The 19,104-nt window shown below is 37.7% G+C and overlaps 1 protein-coding gene across 5 annotated transcripts in view; it reads right to left on the reverse strand.

Annotated features, from left to right (window-relative positions):
* Positions 1–277: 277 nt before the first annotated feature.
* The window catches only part of CDH7 (cadherin 7), a 142,625-nt gene continuing 123,798 nt past the window's right edge, over positions 278–19,104 (reverse strand). For all 5 annotated transcript variants that reach the window (XM_060405191.1, XM_060405190.1, XM_015103578.4 and 2 more), the window contains 2 exons: positions 16,910–17,161; positions 278–2,973 (listed from right to left, as the gene is read on the reverse strand). In XM_060405191.1, the coding sequence (XP_060261174.1) occupies positions 2,480–2,973; positions 16,910–17,161 (746 nt within the window). In that variant the 3' untranslated portion in view covers positions 278–2,479. The remainder of the gene's footprint in view (positions 2,974–16,909; positions 17,162–19,104) is intronic.

Consider the following 19,104-nt stretch of genomic DNA (forward strand, 5'->3'; position numbering starts at 1 on the left):
ACACTGATTTTTGTTCATCGACTACTTTCTGGGTTTACAACAGAGCCTCTCTCTCCAGAATGTCAGATAAACACATATAACCCTAGCTTTCAGAAGAAAAAAAGAGAACTAAAATAACACTCACCATCATTAAAAGAAGCTTAGCTAGAATACTTCATATAAACTCCATCTCTATTAGGGACATACTTGCAGCCATCTCAAGATTTCTTTTAAACACCAATGAATCAAGTACCATACTGTATTATTATCATCTTTCACACAGAAAATGGCAATTGAGTATATGCAAGAATTTCAAATCTTTATTTAAATTAAAGCCCCCCCCAATCATTTACTGGCAAATATGAAATTTTTTTTGAAAAAAGAAAATATATATACTTTAAAAGGAGAGAAAGCAAGGTGAATGGTGTGATGTTCCTTTTCTAAAATACATTCAAACTTCCATTTATGCAACAATCAGCAGCTGTGACATCATAATTCAAATGTACTATTTTATCTTCTTGAGGACAACAAGGGGATTATTACACAATCGTGTTCTCAGCACCTTGCTGACTTAACACCTATATCATTCCTGCACTGCACTCTGATTTTACAGACTTGGGTGAATGTACTATGCTTTACTTTTGTAATCTGAAAGACATATGTGATTAAAAGTCATGAACAGTATCCTTTACTCTGTTATAAAATTGTTTTTTCATATGCATATGTGTATTGATACAGCAAGAAGCATGTCTAGTCATGAAACAATGTCTATAAAGCTATTCAAATGAAAGAACTGTTTACAGATAATCGTATTTATTGAATTATTTATTTTGATGAAGCTGAAGGCCACTTTCACATACTTCATTTCTAAAGGTGGGCTGCAATTTTACAGAATCCTACAGAGTTTCTCCTCATGTAATCAAAATACTGATACTCTGGTTCCAGTGTTTATCTTTCAGAAAGCACTTTTAGAAACACAATTTCCTATACAATGTCCACTATCTGTAGATTTATTAGGAACCCATCAATAAACCCTTTTTAAAAGGTAAAAAGAAAAAAAATCATTCTTACTTGACTATATTCACATTAAACTAGTATTAACCTAGAAAATAATGTTAGGTAGAAATAACATTTTCGTCATAAAATTCTTTTTCTCAAACACATGTGATCACTTGAATTTCCTCTGCTCACTTTGGCACATCTAAACTGGTACAGAAAGTATACACTGTTTGGATAATTCTTGAGGAACATATTTGCATCAGAACTGAAGGATGGATTTTGAAATTTATAACATTACATTGTTTAAGATACATTTTAAAAAATCTGTCCATATTTTTATAGCAAAGGAGGAGGGGAAAACAAATTCTCAAAAGTTTTTGGAGCTTCTAGAACTTGTTACCTTGAAAAATAAATCTTGCATCAAAGAAAATCTCAATTCTCTCTGAAATCTTCTTTCTATGATACACTTCTTCCAATGTTCTCTAAACTCTAATGGCTCAGACAGACAACTTCTATGTCCTTGTAGCTGTGTTCCTCTCTGAGATGTGAACAGTAGTAAGGGCTCAATTGCTCAACTTTATTTTTTTCTCTCTTTCTATTTCTATGCTTCATTTCCTTCATGTAGTTCAGAGTGGAAAAAAAATCAACATGTTCTGATGAGCTTAATATTCCAAGGCAGGAAGATGGACCTGAATTGAGTGGAGATTGGAGCTCCAAAATAAATATAACACCATGTGTCAAATAAAAAAAGAGAAGGTAGTCTCCTGTACAAATCAGAAGAGATAGTAAAAAAAGAAAAAAAAAGGCAACGAATAGACAGCAACTTTTTTTCATACCTACACAAGCATCTCAAAAACACTGCCAACTTTAAGAATGATTTACCTGTTGCTTATTTGGAACACTTCTGGATTTATCTGCTAAACAATGGTTTATGTTGCCTTAAACCAAATTTTATTGGCTTGTATTGGACTGGGGAGGATTTTCTGAGAATTTTTATACTGCGAAATAAAATATATTTGCTAACCCACAGCAATAAAATTCTGCTGGATGCTCTAATCTAGCAAGCCGAAAGCATCACTGTAAATTAAATTTGTCCCAAGTTTTGATATGCAAGAAGTTCTAGGACTTTTTCCTGGCAAATGGTGTTTTAGTCGCCTCACTACCGATACCATCACTGCACTTCTCACTCAGAAGGCTGGGTGCCTTTGCAGGTATCTGAGAGTTGCTGTCTATTCACAAACCACTGAGCATTTTTTTTTTTAAATCAAAAAATCCTTCAAATGCTCAGAGTCTGTGGTCAGTGCAGTCCCTTGGACAAGTCTAATGAAGATTTGCTTCACCAAGGCAGAAACCTAAACAGTTAAAAATGGAGGAATATTTACAACCATTTCCCTTTAGCAAGCGGAGTTCTTGTGTTCTGTACGTCATTTGTTTGTGTTGCTGTTTTTTTTCTTTTGCCTTTACTTTTCCTTCAGTACCTTTCAAACGAAGGTCTCCAGGGCTATGAGTACAAGCTCTCCTGGCCGGTTCCGTACATGTCTGCGAGGCGTTTAAAACGCGGTCCCCAGTCACTAAGGTAGTCATAATTCTGATCAGAGTTTGAGCTGATGGAATCTAGGGAGCTGAGAGATTCCGCCACTGAGCCATTCCCCTCGAAGGCGTACGTCTGCAAGGAATCGTAAGGCGGGGCGCAGGGATCCACGTCGGCTTCTTTCAGTCTCTCCCAAATAAACTCCCGGAAAATGACATTATCCGGGATGCTTTTAAAAGTCGGTCGACTCAAGAACTGGATTTCCGGGGTCACATCCCTCCGGGTCTTGGTGTCTCTCATGACGTTGAGGTTTCTCAGCGCAGCCATGTCAAAGGCTTCCGTGTCTTCCTCTCCCCCACCCTCGTCGTCGTATCGAACGATGTTTTCTCTGATGTCTCTCTCTTCGTCGAAAATCAGGGGCTCTTTTTTCCGTCTTCTCATGGTGACGATCAGGAGGATCAGCACTACGACAAGGAGATAGCAAAGGGACAGTTTCAGTCAACTCACTGGCTACCCCCTCCATCCTGGGGAAAGTGGGTCTCTGGTGTTGCTTACAGGTGTTTTTGTCCTTTAAAGGGAAATGAATGGGCTGCCTACTTAACGCGGGAACTCACAGCAGTAGATACGCTCAAATTGCTAAAACGCCTTTAATATCGAACACTTTTTACACATCAAGAAACCCTTTCCCACACCTGTTCAGAACTGATGCCACCCTCTTGAATGTAACCTCCAAAGCATTTGACAGAGCAGATGGGAGGACCAGCTCAGGATTAACATAATAATTTCAAAGCCATGAAACACAAAGGGACCTTTTTTTTTTTTTCCTTTGGAACTCTTTAATTGCTGGAAAGGCAAAGCGACATTCATAAACGTTTGGGGTCTAATTTAACAACTGCCATTTCCGAGGGAAATGGATTATAGCATTTAGCTGGGTTCTTTGAAGAAATGCCTAGTACTTGTCTAGGAAACTCAGCTGTTCAATAAAATCCAGTATGTCAGATCCTATACGAACATTAAAAGCTTCCCTCTAATAGAGTCCCACTTTCAGAATGAAACACTGAACTGGGTTTTTAACGTTTTATGCCTACAGGTATTATGCCTACAGGTTGTAAGGTTTTAGCAGTAGTCAAAGATTGATGGAAGAAATCAATCATTTCTTTTAATGTTAGGCGTTTTTCTTCTATCAAAACATACATAATAAAGCAGATGTTTGCACTGGAAAACAGAGACAACTACACTGGCTATACTGTTAAATAAACTGAATACACTTTTTGTAAGTTAACTTTTATTGGAGTTTAGTCACTGTACAATGATGTGCTAATTTCTTCTGTATAGCAAAGTGAATCAGCCATATACATATATCTGGTCTTTTCTGGATTTCCTTCCTATTTCAGTCAACCCAGAGCATTGAGCAGAGTTCCATGTGCTATACAGTAGGTTCCTGCCAATTAATCCATTTTATACATAGTATCCGGAGAAGGCAATGGCACCCCACTACAGCACTCTTGCCTGAAAAATCCCATGGACGGAGAAGCCTGGTAGGCTGTAGTCCATGGGGTCCCTAGGAGTCGGACACGACTGAGCGATTTCACTTTCACGCATTGGAGAAGGAAATGGCAACCCACTCCAGTATTCTTGCCTGGAGAATCCCAGGGACAGGGGAGCCTGGTGGGCTGCCGTCTATGGGGTCACACAGAGTTGGACACGACTGAAGCGACTTAGCAGCAGCAGCATACATAGTATCAGTAGTGTATACGCCAGTCCCAATTCATCCTATCCTCCTTTTCTCCCTTGACATCCATACACTTCTAGTCTACATCCGTGCCTCTCTCTCCTTTGCAACCTTTGCAAATAAGATCATCTACCTCGCTTTTCTCTAACTGAATATGCACTTTTGTGCCTCTTAATAAATACAGTTGGCCTTCTGGATCTGCAGGTTCCACATCCAAAGATTCAACCAAACTTGGATTGAAACTTTTTTTGGTTTTTCAATTTCAGGAAGTTCCAAAGAGTAAACTTGAATTTGCTTCACTTAGGCTATGATTTATACAACATTGACATTGAATTTGCAACTACTATTGAGATAACGTTTACATTGTATTGGGTGTTAGAGATGATCTGAAGTATAGGGGAAGATGTACATGGGTGATATGTAAATATTACACCATTTTACATAAAGGACTTGAGCAGTCTTGACTTTGGGAATCACATCCCCACAGATACAGTTGGACAACTGTATGCACAAATAAGATGATGACTGTTCTGCTCTGCTCTGGCTACAAGTTACTGAATGCTGGTTGACTTGGGAACATATTAGATTTCATGGCCTACAAATTAAAATGAAGTAGAAAGGTATTCTTGAATTTTAGAATTCAAAAATATATAGTCATTAATGAAAATCAGTGAATTATCTTTGGCTACAAATAAGATATCCTTTTAACAATTTTTCATCACAAGAACTATTTTCCTGGAAAGTCTAGAAGTCCCAAAATAGATACTGAGTGGATTACTGTTTGAGGTATATTACTCTCAACAGTTTAAAAAGAAGTTTATATTTAAAATACCCTTTAAGGTTTTTCTTTGGCATTAAGAACACATTTGAGAACAAAAACATAAAACTAAGAAAGACATCAAAGTAATTTGGAATAATTAAAGGTAATGAGTAGGGGTGAAGCATATTCCAGCCTTCACCTCAATTTGTTTTAAAAAGCAAAACCTAACATGAATTAACTTTAAACCTTTTTGTTATCATCAGTGAAAAGCATATGCTTTCTTAGGCATGTGTCTGCTATTTGTTTTCCATCATCAGTAGGAATGTGACTGACCAAAATAATTTTATTGGGGATCTTTAGAAATGGGGGGAAGCCAATTGTTTATTGCAACACTTTTTAATTTCCTTTCCTAGTTGACCCTGGCCTATTGCTCCCCCACACGCTTTATCTGCAACCTACAGTTTGGGAACTGACATACATTTCTGAGCTTTCTGCCCACTTTCTCCTGTTGCCATGGCACATAAATGCTTTTCTCTTCATCTTTCTTTCATCTTATTTACTACACTTGAATATTTTCAACTGGCTTCATCAAAGCAGCAGATGTGTAATTCCAAAACCCATGGTTTTGAAATGAATGAGGCGTCATTCATTTCCTGTCTATTCCCATAAATACTCTGCTATGTGTCTACCCTCTTTGCTAAGTGGATTCCCAACCCTGTCCCTTTTTGTCTTCTGAAAACTAGCACGTCCACCACTCCAAAGCCTTTTAGTTTTCAAGCTCCATGCCAGAATGCTACAGCAAAAAACATGTTTACAAAAGACTGATACGTTTCTGTTGTAACATTCTGATATGAAACTTGAAAATTAACATATAGCTTTGATGTCAAGCAGGCCTTTGATAAAAGTCCATTCTTTCCTGATATTAGCTGCATGATATTTGCCCAGTAGTTACTACTTGGGCAAGTCAGTTAATCTGAACCTAGCCATATATGATAGTTATAGCCAACTTGTGTGCTCACAGCAGGGACTAAGGAGATCAAAGAAATTTGGGAATCATGTAGGGAGATGAGCAGCAGGCCAGGGACTTGCTGTTGTCCAACAGAGACATGTTCATAGTTATCATGTGACCTACAAGAACATTCATGCAAAATTCTGTGAACACAGCAAATGAAGATGTTGTGTTTCTCCCCTGAGGGAAAACCAAGAATGAAGTTAGGTAATAAGGAAAGTAGAAGGCATATCAAGTTTATGGCAAGACCTATGCCTAAAGATGAAATGGGAGAGAAAAAAAGCAGTAAGTAAGATGATGGTCTGAATGCAGAAGATCAGCTGACCTTCCCAGTAATTCTCTGGAGTAAGTCTTTTCCCATTGGCAGGTTATCTCAAACACAAAATAATCTCTCTGTGGTCAACATAATAATCTGGGTTGAGTTGTATTCCCATCTGTCTTCAAAGCCTTTGCACTTTCTCTCATGCTGTGAGCTTAGAACTTCATAGAAGGTAATAGAGATAAAAGCTGAGAACTCAGGTAAGAGTTGCTAGAACCCAGAAGGACACATCAGGGAATTTAGATTTATATACTTTAGTTTCTGAAACTATTGTATATGGTCTGCTAGAAATAAAAGAATAGCAGCAGAAAGTTTAACCAACAAAGACTTCTCATTAAGAAGTCAAACCGAGTTAAGACACAGAAAGGAAAGGTGAGTATCCAAAGAATTGTGATGGGTAGACAGGCGGAAACAGGTGAAAATAAGAAATATGCCAAAGTGAAGAGCAAAAACTGGACCGCTGGGATGGAGCAAATGTTCAGTTGAGCACAGAAGGATGGAAGAAGTGATGGCATAGGAGTAATGAGGGTATGAAGAAGGGTCGAATTAGATGTAAGAATTAGACGTTATTTTCATTTAAGTCAGTATCTTAAGACAAAACATTTCAAAATTCTCAATTCTCTTTCTTTCATTTAAGTACAATGGATCCTGTCATATATTATCTACATCTCACAATTATTTAGTATGCTCTGTTGTAAATGTAGTTTCAAGCTACCAATATACGTGCCTTCTGACTTTCAATTACAGTGTTTAGGAAAAGTGAAACCTGAGAATCCATGGGTGCATCAGCCCATGGGGATAATACCCATTTAGGATATTAATATCTTATGAAGTTTGTTTTATTTCCCAGTCTTGCCTGGGGCTGAGAATAAATGTGAGGTCTTTTAGAAGGTTAGACAGTTTAACATTTCAATGACTTGGGAGAATATTAATTTCTAACTACTTGAGCATGTATAAAAAATAAATTTTAACCTTTACGGAGAACAAGTATTAACTGCTCTTCAGTGGCTATGGAGATAATCCCTGTATTAAAAGGAATATTTTCTGCCTAAGTAAGCACAAGATTATATATTTTAAAACGTTTTATCACATGTCTTTCTGTCATATGGGCTATACGTCTGAGTGGAGACAAAAGATTTAGGCCTAGTTGGAGCCTAGACATGCCCATGTATTGTGCATGCTGGTGAATTTATATATCCACTTCACAAATATGAGTTAACCATTTAGTACGTGACTTTGGTATACTTATACAATGTTGCACATACAGGTAAACACACATTTCCTCATGGAACTCAGAATTAAAGTGAAAGTGAAGTCGTTCAGTCGTGTCCGACTCTTTGCAACCACATGGACTGCAGCCCACCAGGCTCCTCTGTCCGTGGGATTTTCCAGCCAAGAATACTGGAGTGGGTTGCCAATTCCTTCTCCAGAGGATCTTCCTGACCCAGGGATAGAACCCCAAGTCTCCTGCATTGTAGGCAGATGCTTTACCATTTGCGCCACCAGGGAAGTCCTTAGAATTAAATGGAGTGGACAAATATTCATCAAATAAAGACAACTGTATGTAAAAGAAAAACAGTGATAATTATTCCAAAAGAGGAAAATATGATCTTACAAGGATATATCAGAGCTTCCTCGTGGCTCAGTTGGGAGAGAATCTGCCTGGTAATGCAGGAGACCCAGGTTCGATCCCTACGTTGCCAAGATTCCCTGGAGAAGGAAATTGCTACCCACTCCAGTATTCTTGCCTGGGAAACCCCGCGTACAGAGGAGCCTGGCAGGTTACCATTCACAGGGTTGCAGCAGTTGGACACAGCTTAGTGATTCCACCACTCCCACCGAGGATATATTAACCTATCAGGGGAAACAGATCAGAAGCAGAAGTAACTGAGGATAACTGAAGCCTGAGGGTCAAGAGGTGAGATGGAAGAGTATTCTGGGTACAACCAGTGAACAAAAGTGTGAGACCGACATGGGTGAAGAGGAAAGAGAGACATGGGAGGGAAGCCAGGAGACGTAGGCACTAGCAAGGGTTAAGGAGAGCACAGGATGATCAGATTTGTTTTTAGAAGAAAAGTCATTCTGATTAGACTAAGGAGGCAGGGAAGAGTAGACGTGAGAAAAGAAGTTGGAACACTCTTAGAGCAGAAAATGCATAATGTTGACCTACATTTCTGATTGTAGAATTCAGTTTCCTAACATTCGATTCAACATTTCCCGAGTATCCCAGTGTGTAGGAAATAGTGCTGGGTACGGGCCAAATATAGCAAGAGCGATTCCCACATCCCAGCAGCTCACTGTGGAGGCTATATATACACATATAAATATAGTACAAATCATCATGCGACTCGCTGTAAGAAAATACAGGCGTGCATGGATGCCAAGAAGCAGGCAGACCGGGAGAGTACCAGTCTCTCAAACTCGAGAGAAGTGGAAGGAAAGATATAGAAAAATTTAGAAGTTCACACTGTAAGTTAGTGAACTCTTCTTTTTCTAAATTATTATTTTTTTGTATTAGGGTATAGCTGATTAACAATGCTGTGATAGTTCAGGTGAATAGCGAAGGGACTCAGCCATACATATACATGCATTCACTCTCCCCCAAGCCCTTTTCCCATCCAGGCTGCCCCAGAACATTGAGCAGTGTTCCTTGCGCTATACGGTAGGTCCTCGTTGGTGATCTATTTTAAATACGGCAGTGTGCACATGTCCATCCCAAACTCCCTAACTCTCCGTTCAGTGAACTCTTTTTCCAACCTTCACTGTGGTGTGTGTCAGATACACATCTAGACATTTAACCTGGAACATGGTTTTTACTAAATCACCTTGGCAGTATTTTGGTCCTACTTTTCTAACCCACTTCCCACAGGCTAACAACATAATTATTTACCCAGAACTTGATAGAATTCTGCAGATGAAATCTGATGGACACAAAATGGTACTAACTTCTAAATAAGGTTACTTCTATTAAAGAATAAGTTTTTCCATTCATGTATTAACATATTTTAAACATTCAGTCTGGTGCTAATTTTAAACCACAGTCATGTAAATTACCTTCCAGTCAGTTTTCCTCATCCTTAAAGATCTGTAAAGGATTTTTAAGGTGCATATGTAAACCAGTTAACTATCACTTTCTTAAGTGTACCCCATTGTTTATAGACTACTTCCAAAAAGTAAATGTCTGAATATCATTTAATTCAACAATATTTTTTACAGAGCACAGATTTTCCAAAGCTATAAGCCCTAGAAGGGCAGTGATGCTATTCCACACAGATATACCTAAAGCACAAAGAACAATACTTGACAGTTTGAATTCAATAAATGTTTGTTAAATTGACAAGCAGGTAAGGTACTATGGTGATATGCAGATAGCTCTTGCCATTAAGTTCAATAACTTAAATAAGAAAAGGCAATTATTATAAATGCAATAGTTACAGAGCATTATAACATATGCTAAGAATATATGGATGGGAAGGTTTAGCCAGGATGCTCAGAGAACGCCTCACAGAAGAGATGGCAGTAAGGTAAGAGGTGATGGATGAGCCAGCCTTCACCAAGAAATATTATTTGCTCTATGTCTTTATAAACATTCAGAATGTATTAGACATAAAAGGCTGTCTAAATCTTCACTACTCAATGCGGAAGCCACAGGTGGTGAATGAGCATTTGAAATGCGGCTATTACTATTTCAGACTGCTCTAAGTGTAAAATGTACATGTGATGTTAAAGACAATTTTTAAGTAAAATATAATAATAACTGATTATATGTTAAGATTACAATAGTTTGTTCAGACTGCTTTAATATGTTGTTAGCATTTATTTCACTTTAAAAACTATTTTTTTCTAATGAGGTTCCCTTGAAAAGTTAAAATTATGCACGTGATTCACATGTGTTTCTTCTGGACAGTCGATTTAAAAGATTTGAAAATACCAGAAAAATCATAATTGCATATGGTCTTATGGTTATAGTAGAGGATTTAATTACCAAATGACACATTGAATAGTGAAACAGCTATCACACTACAATTATTACTCTATTACGTATAAGTGAAAAACAACCTAAATGAAAAATTGTTATTAGCATAATCAGAATAGAAGTTCACTAATTAAGCATAAATAATTATTCACATCAGTGGGCAAGCAGAACTTAGCTTTTTAATAACTTCTGCCTCCCCTTACTTCAAGTTTCCTTCTCTCCAAAATGGAGATAATATTGAAAGAAAGTATTTCACAGTAACTTTATGAAAATTAAGTGAATTTATATTTGCACCATACTTAAATAGTGCTACATAAAGTAAGCACTATCTGATTTCATTTAAAATGTCATTTTTCTGAATTTCTGTAATAAATTCTTACACACTCCAGTTCCTATTTCTTTGGTCTTGCTAAAATTTGAATCATATAACTGATGCACAGAAAGAAACATACACTTTACTATTCACACGCATATGATTTTGATAACCCCTAGTTAATTTAGATCATGTGTTTGATTATCTACTCTCTTCCATTTAGTGGAATAACAGATACTGGGCCTATCCATGAAAAGCACAAAATATAACACAAACGTAGTAACATTAAGTAGAATGCAATAAGTACTATTCACCAGTTTACCCCAAAATATTTTTTCTCCTGAGTGCCCTGTGCTAGGCTTTGAGAACATAATGGTTTTACAAAAGGGAGAGATTAAGATCATTACTTTCAATGTTTTTTTATATTTGAGCATGATAAATATTTACCAACTATGATACCCACTACAAAGGAAACAGGTTTTGTAATAAAGAACTGTGGACATGAGGAGCACCTAATTTAATCAGGACATTCCCTCTTTCAAGGTAATACTGAACTGGGGCACTAAGAATAGTAAGAATCCAAGAGGTAGAGGAAGCTGGAAGAAGGTCTCAGGAGCAGGGTGGCACATTTGAAGTTCACGGAAAGAAAGGCCACACGGTCCTTCCTGCTGAGTGAGGGAGGGACCAGGCAGTCTAACGTCATCGAGACATGAGCAGGTGTCAGAAGGTGCCTTGCTTTGTGGGCCGTGAGGGACATCTGGATTTTATGAAAGTATATTTAATGCTTCTGAGATATTTCAAGCAATGAAATCATTTGTTTTAAAAAGTGAAATGACAGGAAAAATACAGGGCTACTAGTGAAGTCAGGCTGTGATCACAGAGAGATGTCATTGGAAATGACACCTAAGAAAAGACGGAAAGGACGAGAGAAGTCAGCTTCCCACTTTGTCTGGATCTACATGCTGTGTAATCAGATATGTGCAGATTCCCAGTAAAAGAGGGCCCAAGTTTGGATTTGCACTAATGAACCCACACTTCCCAGGTAGCTCAGTGGGAAAGAATTCACCTGCCAATACAGGAGACACAAGTTCGATCCCTGGGTCAGGAATATCGCCTGGAGGAGGAAATGGCAACCCACTCCAGTATTCTTGCCTGGAGAATCCCAAGGACAGAGGAACCTGGTGGGCTACAGTCCATGGGGTAGCAAAGTTGGACACAACTGAGCTTGCATGCATACGCATACGCAGAGCCTAGGCAGAGTCACCTATTACTTATACTCACAAAGAATAAAGAGCTGTAATTAATAAAATCCAAGTATATGATTCAGATAGATATCAAATATAGCATTTTTAACTGAAATTTAAACTGCATTTTAGCAAAGCTTCTTTGAAATCTCTACTACAATAATTTTTTTTTTTTCTCTTTAGGCTGGATCTCAAATAAAGGCCTAAAACTGTAGAATATTTTGAAGTGGGAATATTCAGGTCCAACAGAAATACAAGTTAGGGATAATGACAAAAATCAAATGTTCTTTTCTACTGCTGAGTACACCCAAACACTCACGGATTCATTCAGTATCATGTATGATATATGCCTTGTCTACGTCAGATCATGATTTTCTGAGATGCTCCATATATACAATGATGAAATACTGCTCAGTCATTGCCTCCAAAAGCAGGGGTCCACCAGACAAGACAGATGAGTAGACAACCTGGTTTGGATTAATCAGCCAGGAAAGATGCTTTAAGATTGTTTTGCTACCTTAGGAACAGCACCCCACTTGGACTCAGGAGCAAAGGAGGTTAAGTGCTGAACAGAAAAAGGAGTTACTACTTGTTGGATTCTGGGAGAGGTATTCCAAGCAAAAGAACAAAGCTTTTAAGAAGAGATAAAAAACAAAGCAGGATGAATCTGACAAAGTGCTACTCTGCAATCTGACTGAAGTACACTTGTGAGTGGAGAGAGAGAAGGTTCACCTGAAAATGAGCAGTCAGGTCATAGAAAGAAGGTGATTCTAGTCTGTAGGCAATGGGCAGCCACAGAAATTTCAAGCTGGGAGTGTTGCAATCACATTTGCTTTTAAAAAGCTTACTCTCTCTGTGTTTCCATTAGATTGGAGCTGATAGAGACTGGGGAAACTGCCATTAATTCAGGAGGGGAAAGATGGACCCTGGCCAAAATCAGATAGAGTATTAAGGGAGCGAAAGACACAGATTCAAGAATCAAAGTGAAATTAACAGCACTTAGGGGCTGACTGGCTACAGAGGATGGGACAGAAGAGTGCAGGCTGACCAATTCCACTCAAAAAACACACAAGTAGGGACCAAATCAAGAGAAGAGGCAGGGACGCAGGAAGACTGTTCAGTGTATGATAATTTCAGACTTCTCATGTTAGCAGTCTGACAGAACAATGACTGTACCTCTCTAGTTCTGTTTAAGATACAAACCAGAGATCTGCAAATCATCTGCATACACAAGATACTGCTTTCCATGCCTCACGACAGGAAGAAGTTTAATTGCAACTGAAATTGATCTTTCCTTTCCCTAAAATGAGTATCATTAATGTTCCTCTCCATTAAATATGTGAGTTAGAATTATTTCATTTAAGGCTCATGTGAGACAGAAAAACTGACCTAAGTACAATGACTATTTTAAGCCAAAAGACAGCTAGTGTATTTTGGTTGCCATGAAGAATAAGCTCACATTAAACATACTCCCAGGCTTGAGAGAACACATTCAGGATTGTGTAAGTGGAGTACACTTTAAATTGGACAGAGTTCACCAAAGAAGTCCTAAAGCCACTAGGTGAAAAAATCTAAGATAGATCTGCCGTATATACAGATCAATAGGTGGTTCCCAGACGCACACAAGTGTTTCAAACTAGAAAATACTTATGGAAAAATACCTTATAAAGGACATCCCCAAGGAAGTCTGGGCTGTGTTTAGGTCTTGGCTCTGACACCTTATAATGTTGTGCATGTCTCCTCTAATAAAGACTTCTCTCATGCAAAATGTAGGCATGGTGGTGGCTGAGTTGCTCAGTTGTGTCCAATTCTTGTGATCCCATGGACTGTAGCCTGCCAGGATCCTCTGTCCATGGGATTCTCCAGGCAAGAATACTGGAGTGGGTTGCTGTTCCCTTCTTCAGGGAATCTTCCTTACCCAGGAATCAAACCTTGGTCTCCTGCATTGCAGGCAGATTCTTTACCGACTGAGCTACGAATGATAGCTAACGTCTAGCACTTAGTACCATCTCATTCAATGCGATTCTCTTTTTAGTATGTTTGCACTTGTTTGAAAGAGGAATACAGCTGCTACTCTAAGTGAGCCACTGGAATCTGCCTGTTATTATCACTAAGTCTGCTATGTTATTATGTTTTACCTTTACAGATCACAATGCGGATTCATCTTTTACATACTCTCATTTTTTTTCTTTACAATTTAATATTTTTACTTAAGTACTACTACCATTTATAAAGCCAGGAAAATATTTTCTTGTTGTTGTACTAAATCATGAATGGTCTCCACAGTTAAGAGCAGAGAAAAATACTGTTAAGGTCTTTTCAGGGAAGAAAAGTGAAAAGAAGCATGAAACCTAAACATCCAGCTGCCCAACCTGGACACACTGGAAGAGCACTAATTTCATGAAGTGGACTGTGATTTCCACAAATGCCTTCTAAAAACTAAAGGTGGGCGAGTCTAACTAATCTCCGTTGTGTCTGAAGAACCAGAGCTAGAAGGGAGGTTATAGAACTTGAGTTTCTTGGACCTAAAGATCCACATAGGGAAAGAACAAAAATTAATATAAATGCATATAACTTAATATAAATATAAGCAACTAACAAGGGATTTAATCTCCAAACAGCTCAGTCAAAAAATAGGCAGATCTAAATAGACATGTCTCCAAAGAAGACATACAGATGGCCAAGAGGAGCATGAGAGTAAGTCAGACAAATATCAAGTAATAGCACTTACATGTGGAATTTAATTTTAAAATGATGCAAATAAACTTGTTTATAAAACAGACTTACAGATCTCAAAATAAAACTTATGATTACCAAAGGAGAAACACAGGAATAAGGGATAAAATAGGAGATTGGGATTAATATACACACACTATAAAGACTCTTGGGAGTCCCCTGGACTGCAAGGAGATCCAACCAGTCCATTCTGAAGGAGATCAGCCCTGGCATTTCTTTGGAAGGAATGATGCTAAAGCTGAAACTCCAGTACTTTGGCCACCTCATGAGAAGAGTTGACTCATTGGAAAAGACTCTGATGCTGGGAGGGATTGGGGGCAGGAGGAGAAGGGGAGGACAGAGGATGAGATGGCTGGATGGCATCACTGACTCGATGGACGTGAGTCTGAGTGAACTCCGGGAGTTGGTGATGAACAGGGAGGCCTGGCGTGCTGCAATTCATGGGGTCGCAAAGAGTCGGACACGACTGAGCGACTGAACTGAACTGATAAAAGAAAGAACCAACGAGGACCTACTGTATAGCACAGGGAATCCCACTCAGTATTCTGTAATAAGATATATGGGAAAAGAATGTGAAAAAGAATGGACATAGACGTAAAAACTGATTCGCTTTGTTATACACCTGTAACATTGTAAGTCAAAAAAACAATATTCCAATAAAATTAAACACACACACACACGAAGGAAAGTACTTATCTTCTAGGTTATCCAGCTACTATAAAATAAATATACAAATTACCTCTTATTAACATGTTTTGAAATCTGGTAAGAAATGATAAGCAGGTTGCAATGGTCCAAGCTTTTTCGAAACTGACTCTAGTCCTTTACAGTATATTCAGACTTTAATTGGGGATTACTTGCCATTTCTAATGAATTTCTAAGTTTTAGCCATCTGTATGAAGCTATATGAAAAAAATAGCTAATACCCTTCTAGATTTGGTTAGCTGAAGGTAATAACTTCCATTTTCATGAGATTATTTCCACAGTATATTAGTAATTAGGTCTTACCTTGGTTAATAGGTTGAGAACTTGCTTTATCAATTATACTTAAAATTTACTGAATGCTCACTAGATGGTTGGCACATGAATTATCATTTAATTTTCACAACAGCCTTAGGAGTTTACCTATATTATTTTCTCCTTTGAGATTAAGAAGCTAGCCTTAGAAGAACTAATGCTCCCCCTGATGAAGAGCTCATATAGGTTCAATCAACCAGTTGAGTCACTCAATTGTGTCTGACTCTTTGCGACCCCATGGAATGCAGCACGCCAGGCTTCCCTGTCTATCACCAACTCCCAGAACTTGCTCAAACTCATAGTACACGTTGGAGGCAGGCATAAAAGCTAGGTTTTACCTAACTTCATAAATCTTGCTTTTAAATATCATACAATTATGATTCTCATTGCTAAATTCTGCTTTTACAAAACTATAAATGAATTTACAAATTATATTAAACCCCAAGAAAACACAAGAGTACAGGCTCAGATGCAATATCAAATGCTTATTGTCCTCGCTGTAGGAAACTATACTATGCCTTCACAGAATGTAAAGGAATAAACCCATTACCCAATGCCCATGTTGGACACCTTCCAATTTTCAAAAGGATGTTGCATAATCTCTTATAAAACTGGAATTCTAATATGAGTTATAAATCAAGCTTAACCACATAATAAAGTAATCATGGAAAAGTACAATTACATATGTAAATTCTTCTTGGGAAATTTTGCATTGCTGAAATTGCAATCTTTTAAGCTTTGCAAATAATAAAATGTAGTTTAAATCTTTTCTGAAAAGAGGCAGGATGTAAAGTCATCATGTCTTTTTTTATGCCCTCTTATTCATTGGTCTTTTAAAAAAAATTATGATGTATTTCAAACACACAGGCAAGGACAGAGAATAACATAAAGAATGTTCACGTCTTAAGAAGTTAAGTATTAGATTCCACTGAAGGCCATGGTTTCTAAAATAAGCATATTATCAAAATAACATAGAAAATATTCTCTCTAGTTTAATAGAGACTCCTGAACTCTAAAAGAAATAGGCTGGAGCATACAGTAAATGTTTTTTAAAATCTTAAAAGAAACCAAACATTTTAAACAGAAGCCATTTATCTTCACTGATGTTTACAAAATAAAAATTGACAATTTCAGTTTTAAACATATCACTGGAAAATGTGGCCAATGGTCATTCCTCTGTGAGCCAAATACCATGGGTTAGAATATCTGCATGTAGTCTCAGAATGTATGAAAAATTCTGACCACTGGCAGTTGTGACTGCTCTTACAGAAAAAGCATCGCAAATGGTACCTACCCAGTAAGGTCAAAACACAGGCTAGAATCGCGATCAGGGCTCCTGTGCTGAGACCGGCAGGAAGGACGTAGGCCTCGGCGTTGCAGGTCTGGGCAACCCCGTCTGCATCACAGTCACAGACGCGGATGGTGAGGGTGTTGGTGCTGCTGAGTGAAGGCGACCCGCTGTCCACGATGAAGATTGGCAGGTAATAGACAGACTGCTCCTGCCTCCGGAAACCATTTCTCCTGGTGAGAATTGAGGCTGTGTTGTCTAGGGTGAAGAGAGCAAACATATAGAATACAAGATTTCTGATGGACCCTGTCCCACCAAACTTCATCTGACTTAAAGTCACTCTCCTTAGCTTCTTTTGAGCCATATTTCCAAATACTGGTTCATTTGGATACATTTTTAAAAACTTATATCGTGCTACATGGTTAAGACCAAAGAAACAGTTATAAAGTAAAACTGAACAGAAAACTGTTTATACATCATTTATCATACTAAAAAGTGTATACTAGATATAATTTTTACAATCTTAAATTTCAAACCATATGCTTATAGAAAGGATAATAATAATTAACAGGTTAAATATTTTTGCAACGTCATTGGAGAGAGAGGTGAAATTTTTAATCCATCCTTTGACAATTTCCAAGCCCAATACAGAAAGAAGTAAAATAAGCCACTTTTGTTTTAATTTTAAAAAGTATGCAAAGATATTCATAAGAAGAATGTTATATAATTTTTAAAAATCTTTACGGGCCATAGCATTACAAAAACATCATGTATATAAACATTTTATCAGTCATAAATTAGGCTATTTGAAATTAATTTATATTCAACATTTTATTTCATCTAAACAATTAGTTACTATGAAACTTTTAACAGTGGTAAGTCTGAATGACATAGCTGTATGATATAGCTTTAATTTCTATATCAGAAATAGACTTTTTTTAATCTGCTCACAATTTGTTCAGTTACCTTACCTTAATTAACAAAGGAATTTCTGTGATTTTAAAATTTATAGCAATTAATTAAAATACAATGGAAAAGAAGGAAGGCCAGGACCATAGTTTTATCTACTGTGGTTTAATATACAGTGTTATCAAAGAATTAACAATACTCTAATCAAAGAGTCAGCTGACATCTACTATCTCTAACAGCCCAGAAGAGCATGCACTCATGAGACCGGAATTACAAATGTAGCAGGAAGAAAAGTGTTTGGTGTTCAGCTGGTAGGTTTCTATATAAACAAATCTTTTATTTTAAAATGTATGAATTCAAGAGTGTTCATTTAAAAACTACACATGGAGTTGAAGGATATTATGTTCAGCATGTTTCTGTAACTTAACACACACACATACCTCTAGTCTGCCTCCCAACTGATCAGATGTTATACATATTTATGACTTGATCCTGGCATCAAATAACACACACACACATACACACACACACACACACACCCACCCACCCAAATTGGGGAGTATATGCTAAAACGTCCAATATCTGATATGTGATTTTTAAATTTATAGTAATGTTCCTATGATTGGGAAAGAGATCATAAGTTCACTGTGTTCTCTATGTACCCCCTAAAATGGAAGCCAACATATGAACTGCTGTTCCTTCTTCCTGGTCCTTATGTTTTCCTCCAGGATTCCCACAAGCAAGGGCTTGACTTGGGAAACCTTTTAAGTGTATGGCTGGATGAATTTCTGGAAAATCCAACAATTTTAGTTCTGTGCTGGTGCAACAATCATGGTGGTACTGGCTGATGACATGTAGGGGGACTATTCAAGACCCTCTGAAGCCTAAACTCCCCTTTGTGCAAGCGCTGAGAATGGTCTTTTCCAACTATGATGAAGGCAGAGAGTCTGGGATTACCCGCACAGAGAATATGCTTCCTTTTATGTTGCTAACAGGAAAAGACAGTATCCTCATTAAGCAGAGAGTAGCGTCAGAAAAAATATTATTTTCAGATAGAATTTTTGAGGCCAAAGCTGAATTTCCTCCAGTAAAATAGTTGGCGGCTTCAGGTACAAGCACTTGCAAAATCCACTGTCTGAAAGCAAGTCTTTTTACTAAGTCAGGTTGGGCTAACACACTCTACATTTGGTTTTTCTGAAACTTGATTCACACATTAAAACTGAAAAGTTACATTTTCTGTATTGTTGGGGTATATATTCCTCTCTGGTGGCTCAGACAGGAAAAGAATCTGC

This window comes from Ovis aries, chromosome 23, assembly GCF_016772045.2.
Source record: "Ovis aries strain OAR_USU_Benz2616 breed Rambouillet chromosome 23, ARS-UI_Ramb_v3.0, whole genome shotgun sequence".
Classification (NCBI taxonomy): Eukaryota; Metazoa; Chordata; class Mammalia; order Artiodactyla; family Bovidae; genus Ovis; species Ovis aries.